The sequence below is a fragment of the Typha latifolia genome, chromosome 1 (assembly GCF_019914945.1).
Source record: "Typha latifolia isolate L0001 chromosome 1, TyphaL0001v2, whole genome shotgun sequence".
Taxonomy (NCBI): Eukaryota; Viridiplantae; Streptophyta; class Magnoliopsida; order Poales; family Typhaceae; genus Typha; species Typha latifolia.
The window spans coordinates 19238499-19260217 of record NC_133086.1 but is presented as its reverse complement, the minus strand read 5'-3'; the positions used below and the strand labels follow the sequence as shown (position 1 = coordinate 19260217).

The 21719-nt window shown below is 35.4% G+C and overlaps 2 protein-coding genes across 5 annotated transcripts; both read left to right on the top strand.

Annotated features, from left to right (window-relative positions):
* Positions 1–1583: 1583 nt before the first annotated feature.
* Positions 1584–10896, top strand: LOC140780347 (uncharacterized). 3 transcript variants are annotated; one of them, XR_012107487.1, is made up of 3 exons: positions 1584–3073; positions 10336–10399; positions 10578–10896. XR_012107487.1 is itself a non-coding variant. In XM_073125821.1 (2 exons), the coding sequence occupies exon 1, from the start codon at positions 1595–1597 to the stop codon at positions 3032–3034; it is 1440 nt and encodes a 479-aa protein (XP_072981922.1). In that variant the 5' UTR covers positions 1584–1594; the 3' UTR covers positions 3035–3073; positions 10336–10896. The 3 variants fall into 3 exon arrangements, 1 of the variants encoding a protein (XP_072981922.1); XR_012107486.1 differs by having other exon boundaries at positions 10521–10896; XM_073125821.1 differs by having other exon boundaries at positions 10336–10896.
* Positions 10897–15387: 4491 nt separating this feature from the next.
* Positions 15388–21522, top strand: LOC140780346 (uncharacterized). 2 transcript variants are annotated; one of them, XM_073125818.1, is made up of 8 exons: positions 15388–15871; positions 16398–16527; positions 16619–16735; positions 16840–17637; positions 18502–18859; positions 19404–19485; positions 19661–19916; positions 21129–21522. In XM_073125818.1, exons 1-7 carry the CDS (start codon positions 15698–15700, stop codon positions 19865–19867), a joined length of 1866 nt encoding a protein of 621 aa, XP_072981919.1. In that variant the 5' UTR covers positions 15388–15697; the 3' UTR covers positions 19868–19916; positions 21129–21522. The 2 variants fall into 2 exon arrangements, with proteins under 2 accessions (XP_072981919.1, XP_072981921.1); XM_073125820.1 differs by having other exon boundaries at positions 15680–15871; positions 15963–16527; positions 16600–16735.
* Positions 21523–21719: the final 197 nt, after the last annotated feature.

Genomic DNA, 21719 nt, shown 5'->3' with positions numbered 1-21719 from the left:
CCACCTTCCCCACCTACCTCTTCCACGTTGCTGCCGCAACCACCACATTTCTTTATCTTTCCCCTCCCCTACTTTCTCTTTTTCTTATTTTTTTTTAGAAGAAAGAAATATGATGAAAATAATACGTATAATTTAAGTATTTATAAATTAATTTTTATATTAGAATTTAATATTTTTTTTAATAAAGTCTAAGTTAATCTAGAATGCTAAATGAGAATTACAAGTGAAAAGAATGAGCCGTATTATAAAATTATTAAAAATGAATTGTGAATCATAAAATAGATAAAATATAAGATTGATTTATAAAAATTCTTTACTTTAAAGAGACTAAATTCAAACTATATATGTGTTGACTCATTTTAAATATAAGCGAGTAGATCTAGTCATGCTTCAAATTTCATATAAGGGATTTGAGGGTTAGTTTATACTTAAAAATTTATGCGGGCAATTCAGTACGTATGGTTTATCTTTTTTTCGAAAGGTTGGCTAACAAATTTATTAGATAGGATTAGCCTTTTCGCATAGAGTATGTTTGTGTTTTTGTAAGATAGAGTGGGAACAGGGTGAATTGATGAATTATTTTGTTCAGGAAAATGAAATAGCTAGAAAACACAACCTTATCCACCATTTTCATTTTATTTCTTGAATAGATAAATGAGTTGGTAGGCTGTTTGCTAGGTAAAAAGGCTAGTTTTTTTTGTTAACATATAAATTAGATAATCAAATTAATTATTCCAAAAAATAGAGCATAATAAGTTCACATTTTATATAAAATAATACCAACTCTAATGTCTATATTATGTCTATAAGAGTATAATACTCGTGATAAATCCATCCACTGAACTAGTGAACTGCACGATGCTTTATTTCCTTCTCCCTCCAAATGCCTAGTTAGTAGTCACACGTTGAGTGGGTCCCTTCACACTTCTCCAAATTAATTACATGAACTTTTGGTGAGTCCACGGGCCGAAACTAATAAAGTCAAGCTCACTAAACCCAAGCCCGAGCCTGCCCTCGAAAGCTAGCCCAACGTTATCCTCTAAGCTAATTTGGGCTTTTGCCAAAGAAACTTCGAGCTTAAAGCGGCCTTGGGGGACCAATGTCGATAAGATCGAACCCGAATAGTCTTATATAACATGAACCCAATATAAGCCCTTTTAACTACTCAGCTGTATCCTATTGGTAAACAAATGTTTATGCTGTTAATTAGAACTTTATAGTGACAATATATGTGTGATCTATCCATGTAAAAGATTTAACATTTCATTGTAAATCTTTTTACAATAAGTAAATGAATTGTACGCTGTAACTGTTCATTCTGTCACATATAAGAATTCTTTTAATATAAATGTGAGGGGAAAAGGACGGTTTGCTGAACTCTTGCCAAATCCATGCGACTAGCAGGCCCATATAACATGGAGAATTTACATGGGCCTAATACTATCATTTAATTGGCCTAATACTGTCATTTACGGGCCCTAATTGGCCTAAGTTGGTGGTTTTATCTCACGTGGTTTGCACCTGATAAGACGTCTCCTGCTCTGCTCTATATATTGGCTCGAGCGGCTCAAGTTAACGGCTTAAGCAATCCGCGATGGGTCTGGAGGAAGCCAGAAGGTCCCGTTCAAGACTCGCGTCCACGGTCGTTCTCCCGGGGCGATCTAGGGATTCGCCATCCCCCTTCTCCGACCGCGACGAGGATCGCCGCCTCTCCCGTCGGAACCCTAGATCCAGGACTCCGTCGCCCTCGCCGCCGCCACGACCGTGGCGACGCTCCCGCAGCCCCAATCGCGACCCTCGCCGCGACTGGTCTCCGTACCACGAACCCCACTCTCGGAACGGTAAACCCTCGGGCCGCGACGGCTACGTCGAAGATGATTCCGACGACGACGAGGAGCTCAAGGGGTTGAGCTACTTCGATTACCGTCGACTCAAGCGCCAGAAGATGCGGAAAAAGCTCAAGAACTGCATTTGGAGGGTGACCCCGAGCCCTCCCCGCGGTGAGAGGGGGCAATCCGAGCCTTTAATTGAGCCCGATGATGCGATGGATCCTCCTTTCGAGGAGGAGAACGTTGCGGTGGGAAAGAAAGGTGCAAAGAAAGGCACCGGAGGTTCTAGATCGGACGATTCAGCGAGTGGAAGGAATTCGGACTCGGACGATTCCACGAAGAGAAGGGGGAGAAAGAGTGGAAGAGGGAGGAGAAAGGGGAAGCAGAGGTACTCGGAGTTGAGCGAGGATTCGGGCGGCAGCTCCTCTTACGATGATTCTAGCACGGAGTCTGAGAATTCTGATGGTTCTTTGAGCGATGACGAGGATGATAAGAGGAAGAGGAAGAAATCAAGAAGTGGCAGGCCCAGGAAATTCAAGAAGACTATGAGTAGTCGGAAAAAGAGGAGATCAGATGACAGTGAGGAGGTATCGGATACTAGCCCTAGGTCTAAGAAGAGGAAGATCTCAAAGAGCAATAAGAGGAGCAAAAGGTCAAAGTCCGAGAGTTCTTCGGATTCTGAGGCAAATGTAGGTAAGGGTGAGGCAATGAAGCCTGAGATCGATCCAGAGGCACTAATGTTTAAGGAGATGATTGAGGCTCAGAAGAAACCTATGTTGGATAATGAGCCACTCGTGGGGCCCGTTCCCCTCCCTCGTGCTGAAGGCCACATTAGCTATGGTGGAGCACTGAGGCCGGGAGAAGGTGATGCTATAGCACAGTACGTGCAGCAAGGAAAGCGTATTCCAAGAAGAGGAGAGGTTGGTTTATCTGCTGAGGAGATCCAGAAGTTTGAAAGCTTGGGATATGTAATGAGTGGAAGCAGACATCAGAGGATGAATGCTATCCGTATCAGGAAAGAAAACCAGGTTTACAGTGCAGAGGACAAGCGTGCATTGGCAATGTTTAATTATGAGGAGAAGTCAAAGCGAGAGCACAAGGTTATGGCAGACTTGCAGCGCCTGGTACAGAGGCATATTGGGCAGGACACGGGTCCTACACATGATCCGTTTGCTCCAAAGACCTTAGACGCAACTGATGGTTGATGTCTGAGCATAGTAATGGTGTCTGAGGATGATCTTATGGTATGTTTAGTCTTTCATGTTATATTTAACATGTTGATTATTGCTATCATATGTTTAGTTTCTTTGGCTGTAACTGAAGTCTTAAGTCTGTTATGCTGATGGGTACTCTGTTGGTTTCACCACGTATAACTGATGAGTTATGCTGCTGTTATGATATGCGTTTTGGATAGTGATTCACAATGATAAAGAATTTCACAGCTCTTAGTTTATACATACTTGTTGTGTGACCGTACCAAGTTAAATTATTTTGGGATGGTGTTCTAAATTCTAAGGGTCACTCTTTGTTCTTTTGCATACTGTAGATATAAAAGTTGTTATACATGGCGAAAAGTTGTTGCATTTGTAATTTTCAGACTTTAGTTTTTTAGCAATAGTGTTTATTGCTGATGTCTTAAAGTTATATGTTTGATTTGCAATTTAGATCAACATTAGGAAATGATAGTACTTTAATGCTCATTTGATCTTTTAAGCCTCTGCCTCTTAGTTGAGGAACATCAGTAGCTTGTGTGTGGAGGATGTATTTATTCTTGTGGAGGGCATTTGTGTGGCTATAGCTTTAATTGTAGATTAACTAATTTATTTTGATGAGCAAGCTATCTTATTTGGTAAAGTGTTCATTATTTTTCCTTCATGAGATGTTGGATGAAGTGGGATCATGAGAAGGCAAGGAAAACATAACAGTTTGATCAATGTGCGCAATTCTTGAATAGTCAATACTCGATAAGAAATTCATGTTGCTTGTGTAGGTTCTTGTGTGCTACTTTTAAGGTTATGATTTTCTGCAAACTGCTTTTAAGGTCTTATGTAATGCCACGTGCATTAGTTTGTCACTTTATTAGAGAATATATGATATAAATAAGTGTAGTAGATATTTTGATGCTTGTTTACCTTTGTAACTTTGTTAGGATACAAGAGATAGTAGGGACTAGGGTGCAATCCTGGTCCAACAATTTCTTTAACATCCACTAGGCGTTGGTTTTGTTGCTAAACATGGTTCAAAATTTGTTCATAGGATGGAAGCTCATGTTTGGTGGCCTTTGGATCCTTGTTGTTCTTTTGTATTCTTATATTCCAATTTTTTTTATTTGCATGCTATTGAAACAAATATTTGGAATTGTCTTTTGAGGCCAATTTTGCACCGGTAAGAAGTGATTAAGTTCAAGGAGGTTTCGGGTGTAGAGACCGAAATAGAATGATATTAGCAATGAGAAATTATTTGCTGGCTCAAATTATTGGAGAACATGGCTAGGGTGGTCTAATTTATTGAAATCAATGTTGTTGAATTATATCTTTAATGTTTCGTATTTTGTTATTTTCTTTTTTCCTATCTGATTTTCTTAAATTTCCTCTTCTATGACTTCTCATTTGTTTTATTTTTCCCTTTTCACTTTTCTAGTTCCTTTGTTGTATGATTCCTAATAATTCTTTTCACACTTATGTTTTTGTCATTCCATAGTTCAATTCTTACAGCTTTTCTCTTTGCTGTCATTGTGTTAGAAGTTAGAACATGCATCTCATAAATGTCAATGCTGTTGAATGATGGTTTTTTGATGTTTCATGTTTTGTACTGTTTTTATTTTTCAAAATTTTCTCTTTCTATGACTTCTGATTTGTCTTATTTTTTCCCTTCTCACTTTTCTAGTTCTTTTGTTGTATGATTCCTAATACTTCTTTTCACTTTTTTGATTTTAGTCATTCCATTATTCAGTGCTTACAACTTTTCTCTTTGCTGTCAGCATCTCATAAATGTCAATGTTATTAAATGATGGCTTTTTGATGTTTCATATTTTGTTCTTTTTGATTTTCCAAAATTTTCTTTTCCTATGACTTCTCATTTGCCTTACTTTTTTCCCTTTTCACTTTTCTAGTTCCTTTGTCGTGTATGACTTTATAATATTTCTTTTCACACTTTTGCTTTTAGTCGTTCCATTGTTCAGTACTTACAGGGTTTCTTTTTGCTGTCATTGTTGCATTTCTGGAAATGCAGTAGGTTAAGCATATATTCTTTGTCAATGCTCTCTCTATTCTTGTGTTTTTAATTTCTTTTGGTGTAATCTTTTCTCTAATATCAGTCTTCTTTATAACCTACTTTTTCTTTTCATTTATTTTTGGCTACTATTTTTGGGTTGCTATTTTGATTTCTATTTGGTGCATTCCAGTGGTCTTCTTCGTTATTTCTCATTTTCACATTATTACAAACTTTCAAATGATTTTGCTTCCTTTTTGCTTTGGTTTCTTGAGGTTGCCAAATTGTATTAGAGTTCCTTCAATATTCTTTTCTTGCTTGCACTATTTAATAGTTATATTCTTTTATTTCCACTTCTCTTCAAAACAATTCATTTGCTGCATTTTCTTTTCATTTATTATTACATATGTTGTCACTGCCGTTCTGTTGTTATTATTATTATTATTTTTTGGTTGTATCTTGTTTATATAATTCAATCTTCTTTATAACTTATCTCTTTTGATTTACTTTTGCTTCTATGTTTTCTTTTCTATTTCCATGTCCATTTTGTGCCTATTAGCAATCTTTGTTATTTCACATTTTCACTTTATTACAATTTTCATTTGTTTTTTCAAATGAATTTGTTCCCTTTTGGTTTTTTTCTCAAAGTTTTGTGGTTTATATTTATGTTTATAAGAGAGAGCATTGGCAAAGAACATATGCTTACATGGAATCAAAAGTTTTTTCAATTTTTCTCTCAATATTACAACCATCATAATCAATGCTCATGATGATGAAACACCATCACTTTTGGTAGAATGTTTACAATGAACAAAGTGTTTGTGGGCAAGGCATTTTTCTTTTTCTTTTTGACTTTTCTAAAATTTTACTTCTCATTTGTCTTGTTTTTTTTTTTCCTTTTCCCCTTTTCCCTTTTCCTTTCTTTTCCTTTTTGTATGATTCCTTATGTTTCTTTTATCTTTAGTTCTCTCCCTTTTGCTTAGTTATTTCCTTGGTCAGTGCATACAACTTTTCCTTTTGGTGTCATTGCATTACCATGCATTCGACGTATGCACCAGTGTAGGAAATATATGTTCTTCTATCTCCATATTCACTCTATTCTTTTGTTTTAGCTATTTGGTGTTGCCTTCTTCATAACATCAATATTCTTTACAACCTTCTTTCTTTTGATTTATATTTGGCTTAAAATTTTTTTTGCTATATCTATTTCTATTTTGTGCCTACTGGCAGTCTTGTTAATTCACATTTTCACTTTATTACAAATTTTCTTTTATTATTTATTTTTTGCTTCCCTTTTGGTTTTGGTTTCTCAAAGTGTTGTGACTTGTATTATATAATATTCTTTTCTTGTTTGCCCTATTAGATGATTAAATTTTCTTTTATTTTTTTTTATTTCTCTTATTTTTATTTTTCATTTGCTTTACTTCTTTAAATTTGGTTCCTCAAAGTTTTGTAATTTGTTTTGGAGTTTCTTCAGTATTCTTTTCTTTCTTGCATTTGGTAGATGATTACAAATTTTTTTTTGACTCCTTGTCAATTTTTTTATTCACTCTATTTTCTCTTAATTTGTTATTACATTTCTTGTTGGCAATTCTTTTGTCTTCCTTTTTTTTGTCTTCTTCCTTTTACTTTATTTATACATTTTCAAATCTTTTGGAATCTTCAGGATCATTGCTGTATTCAGTTTATTTATGCAGTTGCATTTATTTTGGATAATTCTTGTTTTAATTTTTCTTTTAACACTTTTATTCCTTTTTAATTAGTCTTTTGACTCTCTTTGAAATATTTTGTTCTTAATTCTCAGAGTTTGTCAATGTTGTTGAATGATGGTTTTTTGTTAAAATATTTCATGAATAAAAATATCTTGCTCAGTGTTTTGTGTTCCTTTTTTTGCTTGTAATTTTCCAAAATTTTCTCTCTGACTTCTCATTTGTTTATTTTCCTCTATTCACTTTCTTGCTTCTTTTTTGTTGTTGTATAATATTTCTTTTTTTTAGGGGTCAAAACCAAAACCAACTGAAACTTCGAACTTCGAACCATGATAGTATTAATCAGGAATGTTGGTATTTTCTGAATTTATATCACACAAGTGATAACACTATTAATCTTCCTTTGATGTTGGTTTTCAATGGCCATTTTATTGATGTTTGAATTAATTGGAATACTACTACTTTCTTTCTTTCTTTTATCTTATTTAGCTTCTTCTCACTTTTACATTTTACTCTCTGCTGCTCTTTTGTCATCTCAGGGCTTTCTATTGTAATTTATTTCTGATGTTTGTTTACATTTTTTCATGTTTATCTTTCGTCTCTTTTATCATTCTCATTCTTATTTTTGTTTCCTAATTAGTTTATTTATACTTCATGTTCCTTTTGAAGTTCTTTTATTCTTCTTTTGCCTTCTAATTTTTTTTTGTATATATGCTATTTTTTAATTTAAGTTACAGTTTTGATTATATATATATGGAACTTCTTTTGATTCTTTCACTGGGTGTTCTTTTGTTTTTGCTTTTATTTTGTTTGTACTTACATTTTCATTGTGTGGTTTCTTTTTTGTGCTATTTCTTATTTTTCTTATTTCTCATGAAGTTGTTTACTTCCATTTTCTTTTTGATTCTCTTGATTTCCCTTGAATTTCTAGTTTTGAATTTCAATTTTCCTTATGTTTGTATTACGTTGTCTTTGTGGATCTCAAAATTTTCTAAAAGCTCCTTCTTCACTCTTTTTTTTGTGATTATTTTTTCATGTTATTAGCCTTCACAAATACTTTTTTCTTCCCTTCCCTTTTTCAGTTTCCATCTTTTTCTTTCTCACTTTATATTCTCAATCTCCTCTCGCTTTAATTCTTCATTTGTTTGGTTTTGATATTAGTTTTTATATTTAATTACCTTTTCTTTTATCGTGTCTTCATATGTTACGCTCTTTATTTGGTTGTCCATCTACTTCCTTTCCTTTTATATCCTTTTCCTCCCTTTGATTTCTTTTACTTCCTCACTTTCTTTCCTTTTTACCTTTTTTGATAATTAATTAATTTTGTATGCAAGGAAATCACAACAATGGCTTAAGCCATTAGGTGTTGGGTCTCTGGAGGAGATGGACTTGTCGGTTATGGACTTATGGGCCTTTGCATCTTTACTGAATTCATATAGAACCCTGTATTTCCGTTTCTTTTAGTGGCATGATATTGGATTGGTTTCCTTGATTTATATAATTCATAGTAGATTCTTAACTGAATTCATTACTTGATCCATATAATTGTTAGCAAGGTGGATATGTGAAGCTTTAAGTGTTAGACTATTGATGGCCTTTGAATAGTACTTACAGGTATTAGTCAAGAACTATGTTATGTTCAGTGCTGATAGGCGAGCCTGCTATTGCATTCATTGTACTCAGTTTCATTCAACTCTAATTTAAAATTTTAAATGAAGTTATCAGGAGTCAGGATACATGCAGTAATTCTTGTTACACAGAAATTAATAAAAGCATTTCCTTCAATTTTTCTGGTATTCCAGGTCTTCATTCTATTCATGTTTTTGCGCATTTCTGTTGATTGTCGGCTGTTAATGTTTCTGTTCATTACTCTCGATTTTTATGGTTGTACATCTTCCTCCTCAAGACCCCACATAGGTGGGAGCTTTGATGTCCATGTAAATTTGATAACGAGCTAATGATAGTTTGTGTCCATGTAAATTTGATAATATACTTTTGAAAAAGTGAATAGATAGATCATTTAAATGAATTTTTGCTTGTGCCCTTTTCAATTTCTGTTTTTCTTGAGCATTTCACATTTGCAGTTGGCATGGTTGCTTTTATGCAAGATTCAAAGTATCGGAATCATGTTTGGCTACTTAGAAAAAGAATTGTTGGTACATATATGACGTATCAGTTGTATCGGATCAAACTATTTTTTAATTACATAATTTAAAAATAAAAAAAAAACTTAGAAAAAATGATAGAAAAAAGAAAAATAGTAATTACTCATGTATCAAGTCTAAACATTAAAAATCATTCACTTATCTCCCTTGCTCTACTCTCGAAAATTTACTCTCTTCCCTCTTTGCGGCATAAGAATTCCCCAGAATAGAGAGGAGAGAGGGTGTGTGTTAGAGAGAAATAGGGGTTTTCTTACAAAGAGGGAAAGAAAGGGAAAAAGAAGAAAAAAATTGCATGTCAGAGGTGGCCGGACTTCAGCAGGCGTCAATGTAGGTCAGATCCGTTTCAGAGAGGCACTGGTGTGTGTGTGTGTGTGTGTGTGAGAGAGAGAGAGAGAGAGAGAGAGAGAGAGAGAGAGAGAGAGAGAGAGAGATCAATTATTTGATGTCTCCAGATCGGATGTGAGTCAAATCTGTTTCAGCTGATGCAGACTTGGATTGGCCGAAATGGCCAATACCCAACTGAAACTAGCCAACTAACTGATTTCAGAGCCTGAATTATGATCGGATGATTTTGGGAACCTTGCTTTTATGGTTGGTTGTCTATCGAATCAAATCCTTGTCTATATACTAAATATATGAAATCAATTATGAAAGTAACTGTCTTGCTGATAGATTATGAATCCTCCAAAGCTTTCCATCTATGTATAATCTGAACTCTTCCTCATACATTAGTCCCTCCTTATATCCCTTGATGTGATTCATTCTAATGTACATTTGCTTCTTATTTTCAGCAAACCACTTCAGAAGAACTTACACTGAGTGGATGATTTAATTGTAATTAGTTTTCTTAGAAAGCAGCAACTGTGGGTTGAAACACTCAGAACCATGCCATCTAATTTGAGTATTGGAGTCATTGTACTACCTTTTGTATTCACTTTATTTGGTATAGTTTTAGTCTGTGATTATCTTCTCTTGGAATAGTTTTAGAAAAGATGCATTGTGTAGATTTGTCTGTTTTTCACCTGGCATTTCTTGTCAGGTTTTATGAACTGGGGTGTTGCTTCTTTTCCTCTGCAATTAAATAGTTCAGTTGTTTTCTTTATCTCTATTTAGAAGGTTAGAAGTCGAAACAGTCCCATCGAGTGAGTATAATTCTTTCGAAGATTCAATTACTAGTCACTACTCTTTAACAAGCCCTATGTTTCCCTACTTGAGAGCTTGCAACATTATGAGTCAGGAACCTTTTATGCTTATTTTCTTTTGTCCAAAATATTATCACCTCATATGGATTTTTTATTGCGTTATAGAGCTACTTGGAAAACCTTTCTACTACAGGTGTCATTGTCCAAGGCTGCTGTATAATTTTCTGTAAGACTGCTCTTATCATTTTCCATCTGTGTCTTTGCTGCTGCTTAAAATCAGGTCTCTGCTCGTGCATATGGTATCTCAGCTCCTGATGAAATTCACATTAGTCAAAATGTACTTGGTAAGTTAAATCCTTTTTGCACAAGTTCTTGGCATCTAGAATTTATTACAACTGAACGTGGAGAATACATGATTGATTGGTTATTGTACCGTTTGTTCTCTCTGATCAAACTGCTAAATAGCTTGGAAAATACATATTACACATATGGCACGTCATTTAGAATAATAATGAATGGCAGCAGCGACACAATAAAGCAATTTGGCAGTGGGTGTATCTGTGAAGGAGGCAATGGATGGAATTGGCTGTTGGATGCTAAGATAATCATAATGCTACTGGTAGCCTACGTTATCGATGCTAAATTGGAGTTCCCCAGTAATGCAGGACTTGGTAGCCTGCTTGTGCATGTGGAAATGCGAGCCAACAAGTCAAAAGTTGTTTAGATCGGATGGTCAACAAAAGGTTTGAAATCTGACCTACCTTTCATTCGAGATGCTTCTATCGACTGATTCATATGTCAGGTCTAAAGGTGTGATTTGATCGTAACCATTCATTATTTAGTTCCAGCTTGCTGTTCCTCTGGTCCTTTTATCTGAATGGTTGCAAGTTACTTATATTTTTCAGGTAATACTCTGAAAATTTACCTCCCATTCACATCTAAGTGATATATTCCTTTTGACTAGAACTTATCTGTTTCTTTGCTCTTTTTTTTTTCCTGTGTGATGGTATATATATATATATATATATATATATATACCTGCGGAAATATGTAGGATTTTTCCAAGAAGGTTGAATTATATAGGTAGTGTTATGAGAAAACAGTTAAATTCCAATATCATTACTAGTTATTTTTGTCTAATTAATTTTAAAATTTAATTATGAGACTAGGTGTTCGAAAATTATTTATCTAATTAGCAACTTTAATTTTAAAGTTGTTGATAGGGTTAGCGAGGTTAGTGATTTGTAGGAAAATTTTAAATCCTTTCAAAAATCTGCCTAAATTTTAGAGATTTTTATATAATATTTTTTTTGGTTTAGTGCTTTATAAATATGAATCGCAGACTGAATTTACTCGGCATTTCTTTATGCTCGTAATATTTTAGATTTGAAATTTTTATATAAGTTACTGATCTGACTAAAATCAGCAGTTTTTAAATATACCTAGTTTTATATTTAAGTTTTGAAATATATTAGTCACGCAAAATAAATATTTAGGAGTGCTGGTTTGGTTAAAAACTCAAATAGTTGGGATTACATTGGGGCCTACATTATAATTATGATTTAACATCAAGAAGACTATTTGGAGATTTGGGTTTTCCCTTTTGAGGATACTTTGCTGATACGTCGGCCTGGCATATAAATGGTTTCTCTGTACATCTAGGACAAAGAAAGCTGTATTACAATTGGGATAATATAATAAATTTCTATGTAGTTAAAAATTGGTTTACTGCTGCAATACTGGTCCGAGCATGATCTAGGCTGAAACGGAAGGGCAGCAATTGCACCTCTGATTTTTAGCTCCTGTTCACTTCTGAAATAGAAATGAAGTCTCCTTATTTTAGTATAGTAACTAAATAATAATTTATCTTAGAATTCATCATTCTCTTTTATTTTATTCTATATAATTTTTTTAAGTAATTTAATAATATCTCATAATTAAAAAAAATTCTTCTAAATTAGATAATATTTAATTATATATTATTTAAGCTACAGTTAAGATTCTCTTTCTACACCATCTCTTTCTGTTAAGTATTGGTCATCTCAACTATAGTTTAGTTTTTCTCTCATCTATCTTTTTTTTAATATTAGTCATCCCACCTACATTTAAAATTTTATCTTTTTTTAGACTAGTAAATTTTGCGAAAGACAAAAATTCTGACCTACCTTTCACGAGCTTATAATCCAGCATTATTTTATAGTGTATTTTCTTTAGTGTATAATTATTTTACATAGAGTGCGGACTTATAATTCTGCATCACCTTGTAGTGCCTCTTTATTTTTATTTGTGCATGAATATTTTATATATAGTACGAGCTTATAACTTTGCATACTTCACAGTGCCTTTTTATATCCTCAGTGCATGATTTTTTTACATAGAGTGCAAATTTATAACCTATGCATTACTCTGTAGTGCCTATTTATATCTTCTAGTGTATTATTATTTTAATAGAGTGTGGGCTTATAATCTCGTATTATTCTGCAAAAGTTTTTTATATTCTTTAGTGCATGGTTATTTTATATAGAGTATGAGGTTATTTTTTTTACAGTGTGGACTTATAACTCTACATTATTTTGTAGTGCATAGTTATTTTCTCATATTGCGGATACGGAGTATTTCAAGTCTGCAGTTGTAATGGAAAATAATGTTATTTTAGAAAAATATTATTTGGTACTACTACTAATATATACTAAGGGAATTTTTATCATTTGATTTAAAACTTCACCAATTTCCTATATTATTTTCTTCAATACTTTATTATTAATTTTATGTCACATTAAATATACTAGTATTAAACTAAACATTAGAATATCTTATATTAGTATTAGCTCTCTCTTTTTAGTATTAAAAATTAAAATAGTTATACATATTTCACTCTTATTCTATGAGTGACCACAGTCTTAGATTTTAGAAATATATTTTTCTTATTCTAGAATATAAATAAAAGTTGAACACCATAATAATCTCATTTTAGAATATAAAATAAATAAAAGAATAGTAATTCCTGAAATAAAAATCTCAGAATAACAAAGAATATCTATTTTAAAATTTATCCTACTTAACAAAAAAAAATGTATTTTAAAATTGATCTTACTTTTAAAGTAGAGGAGGCATAGAGTTTTTGACGAAATTAGGCATACTTGTAAACTTATATACCCACCTAAACAAAAAATGCGTAAATGATTAGCCTTTCTCATGCAGATGAAAGTGAAGAGGGGATCTGATTGTTTATCTTCTTCAAATTTAAATTATTTTCAAGTTTATTCCATTGTAATATGACAAATCTTTCTAATTTATCTGATTAATAGATCAATACAATTTAAGGAATATTCTTCTCTTTTTTATATCAATGAGTTCAGTGTTTTAAGTTTAACTGATCTTTTATTTTAGCGTTTTAACTTGCGATTATGAGCCAGCAGCTGACTTGTTCAAAATTGAAAATTAACATTTTTGGTATGAAATTTGAGGACTAATTGCAATATTCCTAGTAGGTAAATTCACAAAGAGAGTTGGGAAGGGAGGATGTCTATCATTTTCATTTAAGTATAAATTACAAATAATAGTATATTTTGACTATTTAATAAACAAAGCCTTCTCCTGTCATCATTTACAAATAGAGCCCCAGATTTACTGGAAAAAAAATATCAAGCTGCACAACCATTTGATAATCGGTTCATCAGGTTCTATTCTACTAGAAATAATGTGCATGTTATTAATCTCAGGCTTCATATTAAGTTAAAGTCAATTTAAAAATATAAATATGTCGTTTGAAATCGATGAAATATATATTTTTTATTAGATACCTGAGGTTTTTTTGTTACCTTTGAAGTAATAGTGTTGCCTTTATCACCGAAAACAATAATGTTGTATAGGAAGTAATAACTATCGGTCTCTTCTAATTATAAAGAAGTGTCCACTAATCATATGGATTAGACAGGTGGTTATTGTAGCTTATACTAGGTTCTGTGGGCCTATTCTTTCCATAGAAATTAATATTTAGTAAAATTTTTTACTGAAGAACTGTATATATATAATTCGAGCTCTTTGTGATTTAGTTGTCCTATGTATTGAGAATTTTGATTAGTCTACAATTTCATGATCTATCTAACATAAAAAAAAAAAATTCACACGGAACAGAAGGGGTCGCTAGGAAGTTGTGCCGTTTTTCAATTCTTTAATTAGATTTGTTTTTCCAGTTATATCATATAAATCTGGTTGGTACTAATACCACTGGCCTTGGCTGAGATTTGATTGTAGTTTAAATATGCAGCGTTAGCCTGTTTCCGTGTGGTCATAGTCACGTGAAATGGCACTTTTTTGAAGTATTGGGGTTATCACACAGTACAGTACGTACAGTAGCACAACTTCGATCAGATGGTCAGATTATTTACCCTTGTTGCGTGGCTTCGTAATAATTTGTTTGTACCCCGAGATGTCCCTCGGGCTTTGAGCTGCAGGGGTAAAGGGATCACAAGGCTGCAGGCTCATGACCTGCCAAGTTGCTTGGACCTTAAAAGCGCGAAGACTTTTACCATTTCGTCGTCCGTGCTGCTTAGAGCCTGTGCTATTTTAGCTGCTGCATTGCTGAGTTGCAGGTCTTTACACACACTGTAAGAGCAAGATGAGTAGCACAAAAGATCTCGAATAAAGATGGAAATAGAAAGGTACTGTGTATCCTTACAAATTTACAATGCGCGCGTAAAGGATTGATTGGCTATGTGGGGCCTGGCTAGCAATAATTAATCAGGAGCCCATTTAATTACTTTCACTCACATATGGTTCGTTCCATTTATTGTTCATCAGGATGTGTCGTCTTCTTCCCGGAGTGAATGCAGGTGGGGAGGTGAAATCAATACAGCTCGGTGCATGTGGGCTTGCTTTGTTCCAAGCCCCAGGTGTCCAGACAAGGCTTCGATATTATCGGGCCCACACCGCCGCGCATGGACCAATTAATTCCGTGGCGCCACCACCGATTTCCTTTAATTTAATTTAAGTTCGTAAACAAACCCCTATTCACTCTGACTAACAAAGAAAACTTGCTAATGCCAACTAAAATTTACACGATCGAATCGTTGGTGCAGGCGGTCATAGTATTGTTTTTTTCTTCTTTCCCTTCTTAAACTTATATCTGGTATTGGTTGGAAGGTAAAAATAAAAATTAAGCTAAAAGAAAGCTTATATTGCGGGCACAAGGGAGTCGTATCATATATGGGCCCAGCCGGGTGAAAGATCGAATCATTGAATTTACGTTATATTATTAGTTGGCTGGATCAGAACAGCTAGTCGGTGGCAGAAACGTCCACACCGGAATCGGCCTGAATTATTCTGTCGGAAATGCCCTTTCGTCATCAAAGCCATTTCATTTTCCTCTCGATAATGCTGTCGCTATTTGCCACTGTTACTGTTATCTCGGTGATTACTTGCATTTAATTTTTTAATCTCTGTAGTATAAGATTAATCAATTAATTTTAGATACTATTCTCGAGCTTCACCCGCCATGCTATTTTAATCAGTCAAAAACAACTCTCTCCCTCCCTCCCTCTCTCTCTCTCTCTCTCTCTCTCTCTCTCTCTCACACACACACACACACACACACTGTGTGTTCTCGCTGAGCGTCTCGAGGGAATGCGAAGGCGTCCAGAATGCCGGGCCACGAACTAGGGTTAAGGTTAGGGTTTCGGGCTGAGGAATTCGAGCGGAAAGAGGAGAAGAATAAGACGAAGAAGAAGGAGCAGCCGGTGCGGCGGCATTCGCGATCGGAGGCAGAAAGAAAGAAGGGATCGAGACGAAGAGGGGAGGAAGAAAGCTCCGATCTGGTGAGCAATTCTTACTTCCGAAATTTGTGATGGCTTCGTTCTTTCTCTATCTAATTCTTCAAATGTTGTGTTTGTTATCGTCGAGCTTCAGCCCTCTTGAGTGATAAAATTTGAGCTGACGACTTCGATTAGACTGTTTCTCACAGCAATTGTTTATTTCAAGAAGAGAAGGAAAGAAAAGGAGGAACTTCGGCAATGAGAGTCAATGGATCTGACGAGTTTATTATTTTTCATGATAACTTTAATATCTAAGGAGCATCCAATGCAAATAAATTAGTGAAAGAGACTCGAATCCGATGACTTTTGATGACTAAAAGAAAGGAAGAAATAAAAAGAAATGAATACTCAACAATATGTAGAGGACGAGGAGAGAAGAAAAGGTGAGGTGACGAGAAATAGCGGACTTCTAGGATAAAAATGGCAACTTTGGCACTGTTGGGAGTTTTCCTCGCTTTGTTAGCTCCGTAAGGACTTCGTCGTCTTCCTGTGCATTTTGAGGGACACCAGCTTTTTGCGATTGTTACAGCATTTGGCGGGACGCGAGCGCTCCGGTGGCCCTGGCCCAGATCCAGATCCAGCGAGAAGAGTGCCCTCTTCCTCTTTCGATGTCCTCGCTCCCCAGCCCCACATCCATCCCACAGCTACAAACTCCAGAGGTCAGTCAGTACTACTAGCTATTTGTTCAACTATTCATACTGTAGCTACTGTTACTAAACTCCTTACCCCAGTTGGGTGCATTATTTCAAGGGCAAAGAGCAAAATCTGAAGCTTTTAAGGGTCTCATATTAGAACCAAAAGTAGAAGAAGAGGAGAGGTTAGAGAATCCAGACCCATTAAAGCATTTGTCCTCTCACGCCCTCAAAGGTATGGGGAACACTCAAGCTCCCACTTCCCATTTTTATTTTTCCGTTCTTTGTCACAATCCATGTACTAAACTAGCTGCTTTATTGTTGTCTTTCTTTTTTCAGAATGCCAAAGCCGGAGGATTAGATCTGAGGCCGTTCCTTCACCTGGTGTGAAATTGCAAAGGCGGCGGCCTGCGTCCTTGGATCTTAACGGCCAAGGAGCTGATGTGGCTCTCCTGTCCCCAAGGTTCTTTGTTGGTGGCTTAGGAGGGATGAGCAAGAGCTCTGCCGCTTCATCTCGCAGCAGATCAGGCACATTCCCTAGTCCCGGGACGCCAAACTACCATCGGCATGGTGCTGCAGCTGCGAGTTACCAGAAAGGCTGGAGCTCCGAGCGGGTGCCGCTTCCATCGAATAGCAGCCGAAGGTATGCTGGAAGTGGCGTGGTGTTGCCTTTCAACAATGGAAGGGCATTGCCTTCAAAATGGGAGGATGCAGAGAAGTGGATCTTTAGTCCAGTTTCTGGTGATGGTGGTGGGAGGATGTCAGTTCCTCCGCCTCATCATAGGCGGCCGAAGTCGAAAAGTGGGCCACTTGGACACCCTGCTGGAATTGGCGCTGCATACTCATCAGCTTCACCTCTTGCTCCGTGTTTTGATGGTGGAAAAGTTGGAAACTTTGTGGCAAAGTCACCTTTCTCAGCAGGGGTTTTGATGCCAGAACGTGCTTGCCGTGACAGCGGCAAAAATGGAAGAGGTGGGGGAGATGTTATAGTTGGTGGCTTAGGCAACAGTGTTGGGGGAAGTAGATGTTACTCTGCTAATGGAGAACCTTACATTTTGTCAGCAAGCATACATGGATGGTCTGATACACTGGCAGAGTCATCTTCCTCTGGGCCGAGCTCTCAAGATACTACACAAGGTACTGGATCATCCTTTCACCTGTCCTTTCATTTGATGTTTTAGAGCGTTCCTTGGGATTATTACCTGGTTACAGTGACTTAAATTTTGGCAACTCATGCTTTCTGCTCTGTACATTTCCTGATTGAAATCATAGTCGTGGTTTCTTCTAGATGGCAAAAATGGAAAATTGTTCATATGAATTTGGTTTTATGCATATATGCTGATCAGTTGGTGTTAATTCATTATGTAATGTGGTCTTTGAAATATGCATTTCATTGTCATTTTAACAACTATAAAAGCAATTGTGACTCTAATTGTTCATTCCAAATAAAAGCATAATCGCATGTTGCAGTGGTGGGCAACACACATGTATTGTTGTCATTTCCCATATAAAAGACCAACAGAGGTTGCCTAGTTGCTGTTGTTCTAAGATAATGATGCTATATGGATTTTTCTCTGTTACCATATTAAATCTGTAACATATATACGCATGAACTATTGTCCAACTACGTGCAAGTTAAAATGGACCAGATTCGGGATAAGATAGATTCCAGCTTAAGCTGGAAGTCATTGAATTGATTGATTCTGTAGCAGATAAATTATCAGTGATGCAGCTTTTGTTTACTATAAATTGTAATCATCTACTAGTCATCCTCATGGTTAAGGGACTAATACCAGACTTAACAATTTAGCTAAGGGACTGCATTTCAATAATAAGCAAAGATAACTTATTTTCTGCTTATGTAAAAGAGGATAAGATGATTCAGTCAGCAATTACATTACTTTGTTGCAGGATAACAAATATGGTATGTTGAGCGTTCCAATTCTGTACTGGTATCCAAGTTCATTATTTTAGCTGATCCTGTTTTAATATGGCTTGCAGATGATACTTTTGGAAAAACAAGACAAGCCACCTCTGTAACTTCTCCTGTAGTTTTGAGGAAGGATGTGGCAACACAAATGAGCCCCGAGGGAACTGCACCCTCTTCTCCCAAGGATAGGTCTTTGTTTTCCCATTCACCATCAGCCGATCCAATTGAAGAGCTGGAGAGTCATTTCTCAAAGTTTGAGGTCAGGGATGTGCAGATAGATGATCGGGTAACTGTGACTAGGTGGTCAAAGAAACATGTGACACGAGGATCTGATAAGCGTTCAACAAACATCATAGAGTGGAAGAAGAAGATTGTGAAGGCTAAGTCTTCTTCCTGGGAAGAAACTGAATCTGCAAAATGCTTATCGAAGTAAGAATATATACACCCTTAGTTGGCTTTTTTATGTAGATGTTCTTAGGAAACACTATAATGTCACCACCTTGATTGGACATCTTAGTAATTCATTGGAATTTCATTATTGAACTACTCCTAGGCAACAATTGTGCATCTATCCTTACAGTTGTGATGGGTTGTACCATAGTAGTGTTTGCTGTACTAGCTCCTTCCACTTTAGTTTAAGTTTAGATTTTTTTGTTTTTGCAAGGTTCTACCTTTTGATTCTGTTAGGCTAAAATATGTCAATTGTTTAGATTTGATTCCAACTGTAGTTTGATCAGATAAATTTTGTTTTATTGGTCAACTCACTTCCCCAATTGTTAGTTTCAGTTAACCTATAAAGACCTTTGTCCTTTTTATCCAAAAGGCTGACTGCCTATTCCGTTTTATTTTGCTCCCTCCCATACTACCTCTTGTTTCCCTTCTTTGCCCTTCACTTGGATGCTACACTTATCAGAGGGTTGTCAAAATGCATTTGTGTTCCAAAAGTCTAACCACTTGGGCACATTATCTGAAGGTTTAAGAGAGAGGAAGCCAAGATCACAGCATGGGAGAATCTGCAAAAGGCAAAGGCTGAGGCAGCAATACGGAAACTAGAGGTATTCCATATTTGCTGTTTTGCAGCATCATCTATTTTTCTGAGATAAGATTCACCTTATGATGAAGACAGAGACTTGTAAAGTTCAGTAGAATGATGCTTAGCCTTCTATTCGAATATCATAGGAGTGATGGTGCATATCTTTTTACTCTTAGAACTTTTTTGCGATTATTTAGGTGAAGCTGGAAAAGAAAAGATCATTGTCAATGGAAAAAATCTTGAACAAGCTTAGGTTCTCTCAGAAAAAAGCACATGAGATGCGTAATGTAGCAAGTGCCAACCAAGCCCAAGAAGTTGCCAAGAATACCAAAAAGTTGTCATACTTCCACAAAGCTGGCCAGATCAGATCCTTCAGCGGCTGCTTCACCTGTCATGCATTCTAAATTCATGTAATTTCATCAATCAAACATCTAGTCCCATCTCGAGACATTGGTAAGTCAAGTTCTGACTATGTTCGCATACACTAGCTTCCTAGTGTTCGAATTTCAAAATATTCTTTTCATTTGGTTGTTCAGTTTTATTGAAGTTTGATGATATGCAAAATTTGATAGCATGAGTTTTTATTCATTATATTTTGAGACAGTAATTACAAATGCATCTATTTTCTGTTCTCTTGTTGCTTGTATTAGAGATTTGCTCTGACTTCATCAGGCAAGAAAGGAGTACATAATATGTCACTTTCTTGACCTACTGAACCATATCAACATACTTATTTTAACTTTCTATACGCAGGTTTAGAGATTTATGTACTCTCGCATTTTGTTGAAATAGCAGTCCTAATGACAGAATTCCCTTGCTTACTGATTGATTAATGCACACCTACACATAACAATTCCTTATATACAAAACCATTCACTCTTAACTGTCTTTGCTTAATTTCTTAGGAAATTTATATATCATAATGTTAAGAGAAGAGGGTCTTTGCTTAATTTCTTAGAAAATGTATATATTATAACATTAAGAGTTGATGATCTTTGCTTTATTTCTTAGGAAATATGTATATATTATAACATTAAGAGATGAGGGTAAGTCTTGTTTCCTAAGCTGCATCCTTACCCCCTCCTTCAGTTTAGGAATAAGAGCAATTCTAAAATATATATTCCTATTTATTATTTTTAAAATGAGGCTATTAGTTAAAAAATAATTATTTCTATGTTTACTTATATTTTGAAACAAGAGTATAATAATTAATTTTGAAATGATATAAAGTGAAGGAAAATATGAGAAATTTATATATATATATATATAATTACCATGAATGTCCTTTGAATTAATATAAAATGGGTTGATAGGATAGATATCAAAGGTAAATTAGTAATTGGGTTGGTGTGTGATATAGAAGATGTAATTTTGATAAATAGTATTTGTATTCTAGAATAGCGTTACGGTGATGATAAGAAAAATATTTATTTCTGAAGTGAACGGGGGTTAAATATATAACTAGAAATGCCATAGATATTCTCATATATCATTTTTGCTGGCACTGGCACATCCTCCAATGAATCAGGAAATCCCAGGAAATCTTCTTTCACTTTGTTCGTTTTAATGTCACTCTTTAGTAAGATCAGATATTCTCCTACTTGTAGTTTTCCGTTCCTACCGTAACTTTGCTGTTTCTAACCATCAAAGTTTTGTTTTCTTCAGGTAAAAAGGGATGTTTTGACTATTTCTTGGATGATAATCAAGATGGTGGAAGCTGCAAACGAGTTTGAACTCTTTACCTGGCCATCCGGCGTCTCAAGAACTAGGCATCATCAATAGTCAAATCAGCAGGGAGTTCTCCTCGTGGGATTCTTGTGATAATTTTCAGCACGGGAATAAGAAAAAGTCTTCGACCTGAAACGTTTTCTTTGAAGTATCTCGTAACAAGACGCGTTTGAGATGAGCAGTTCACAAAATAAGCTTTTACCACAACCTTCAGTCTTTTTTGTATTTCTGGATAATAGAATGAGCTGTGTTACATCTAGAGCGCATATAATTCTATTCTAAGAACAAGGATTGTGATCAATAGAATGAAACCCCAACAGTTGGTATGGAAGGCCAAGTCGAACTACTCGTATCGTGATTTAGCAGCGGAATGATTAAAACTCTACGGGCAATGATGTTTTGATTTTCCACATGGTCGAGCTATAGAGCCAGTACTAAGGGCTTTGGGTTTCAGAATCTCTGTACTACTGTGTCTAGTTCATGAAGAGTGAATACCTTAATTAGCTTAGGTCAAATCAAATGGTTCCC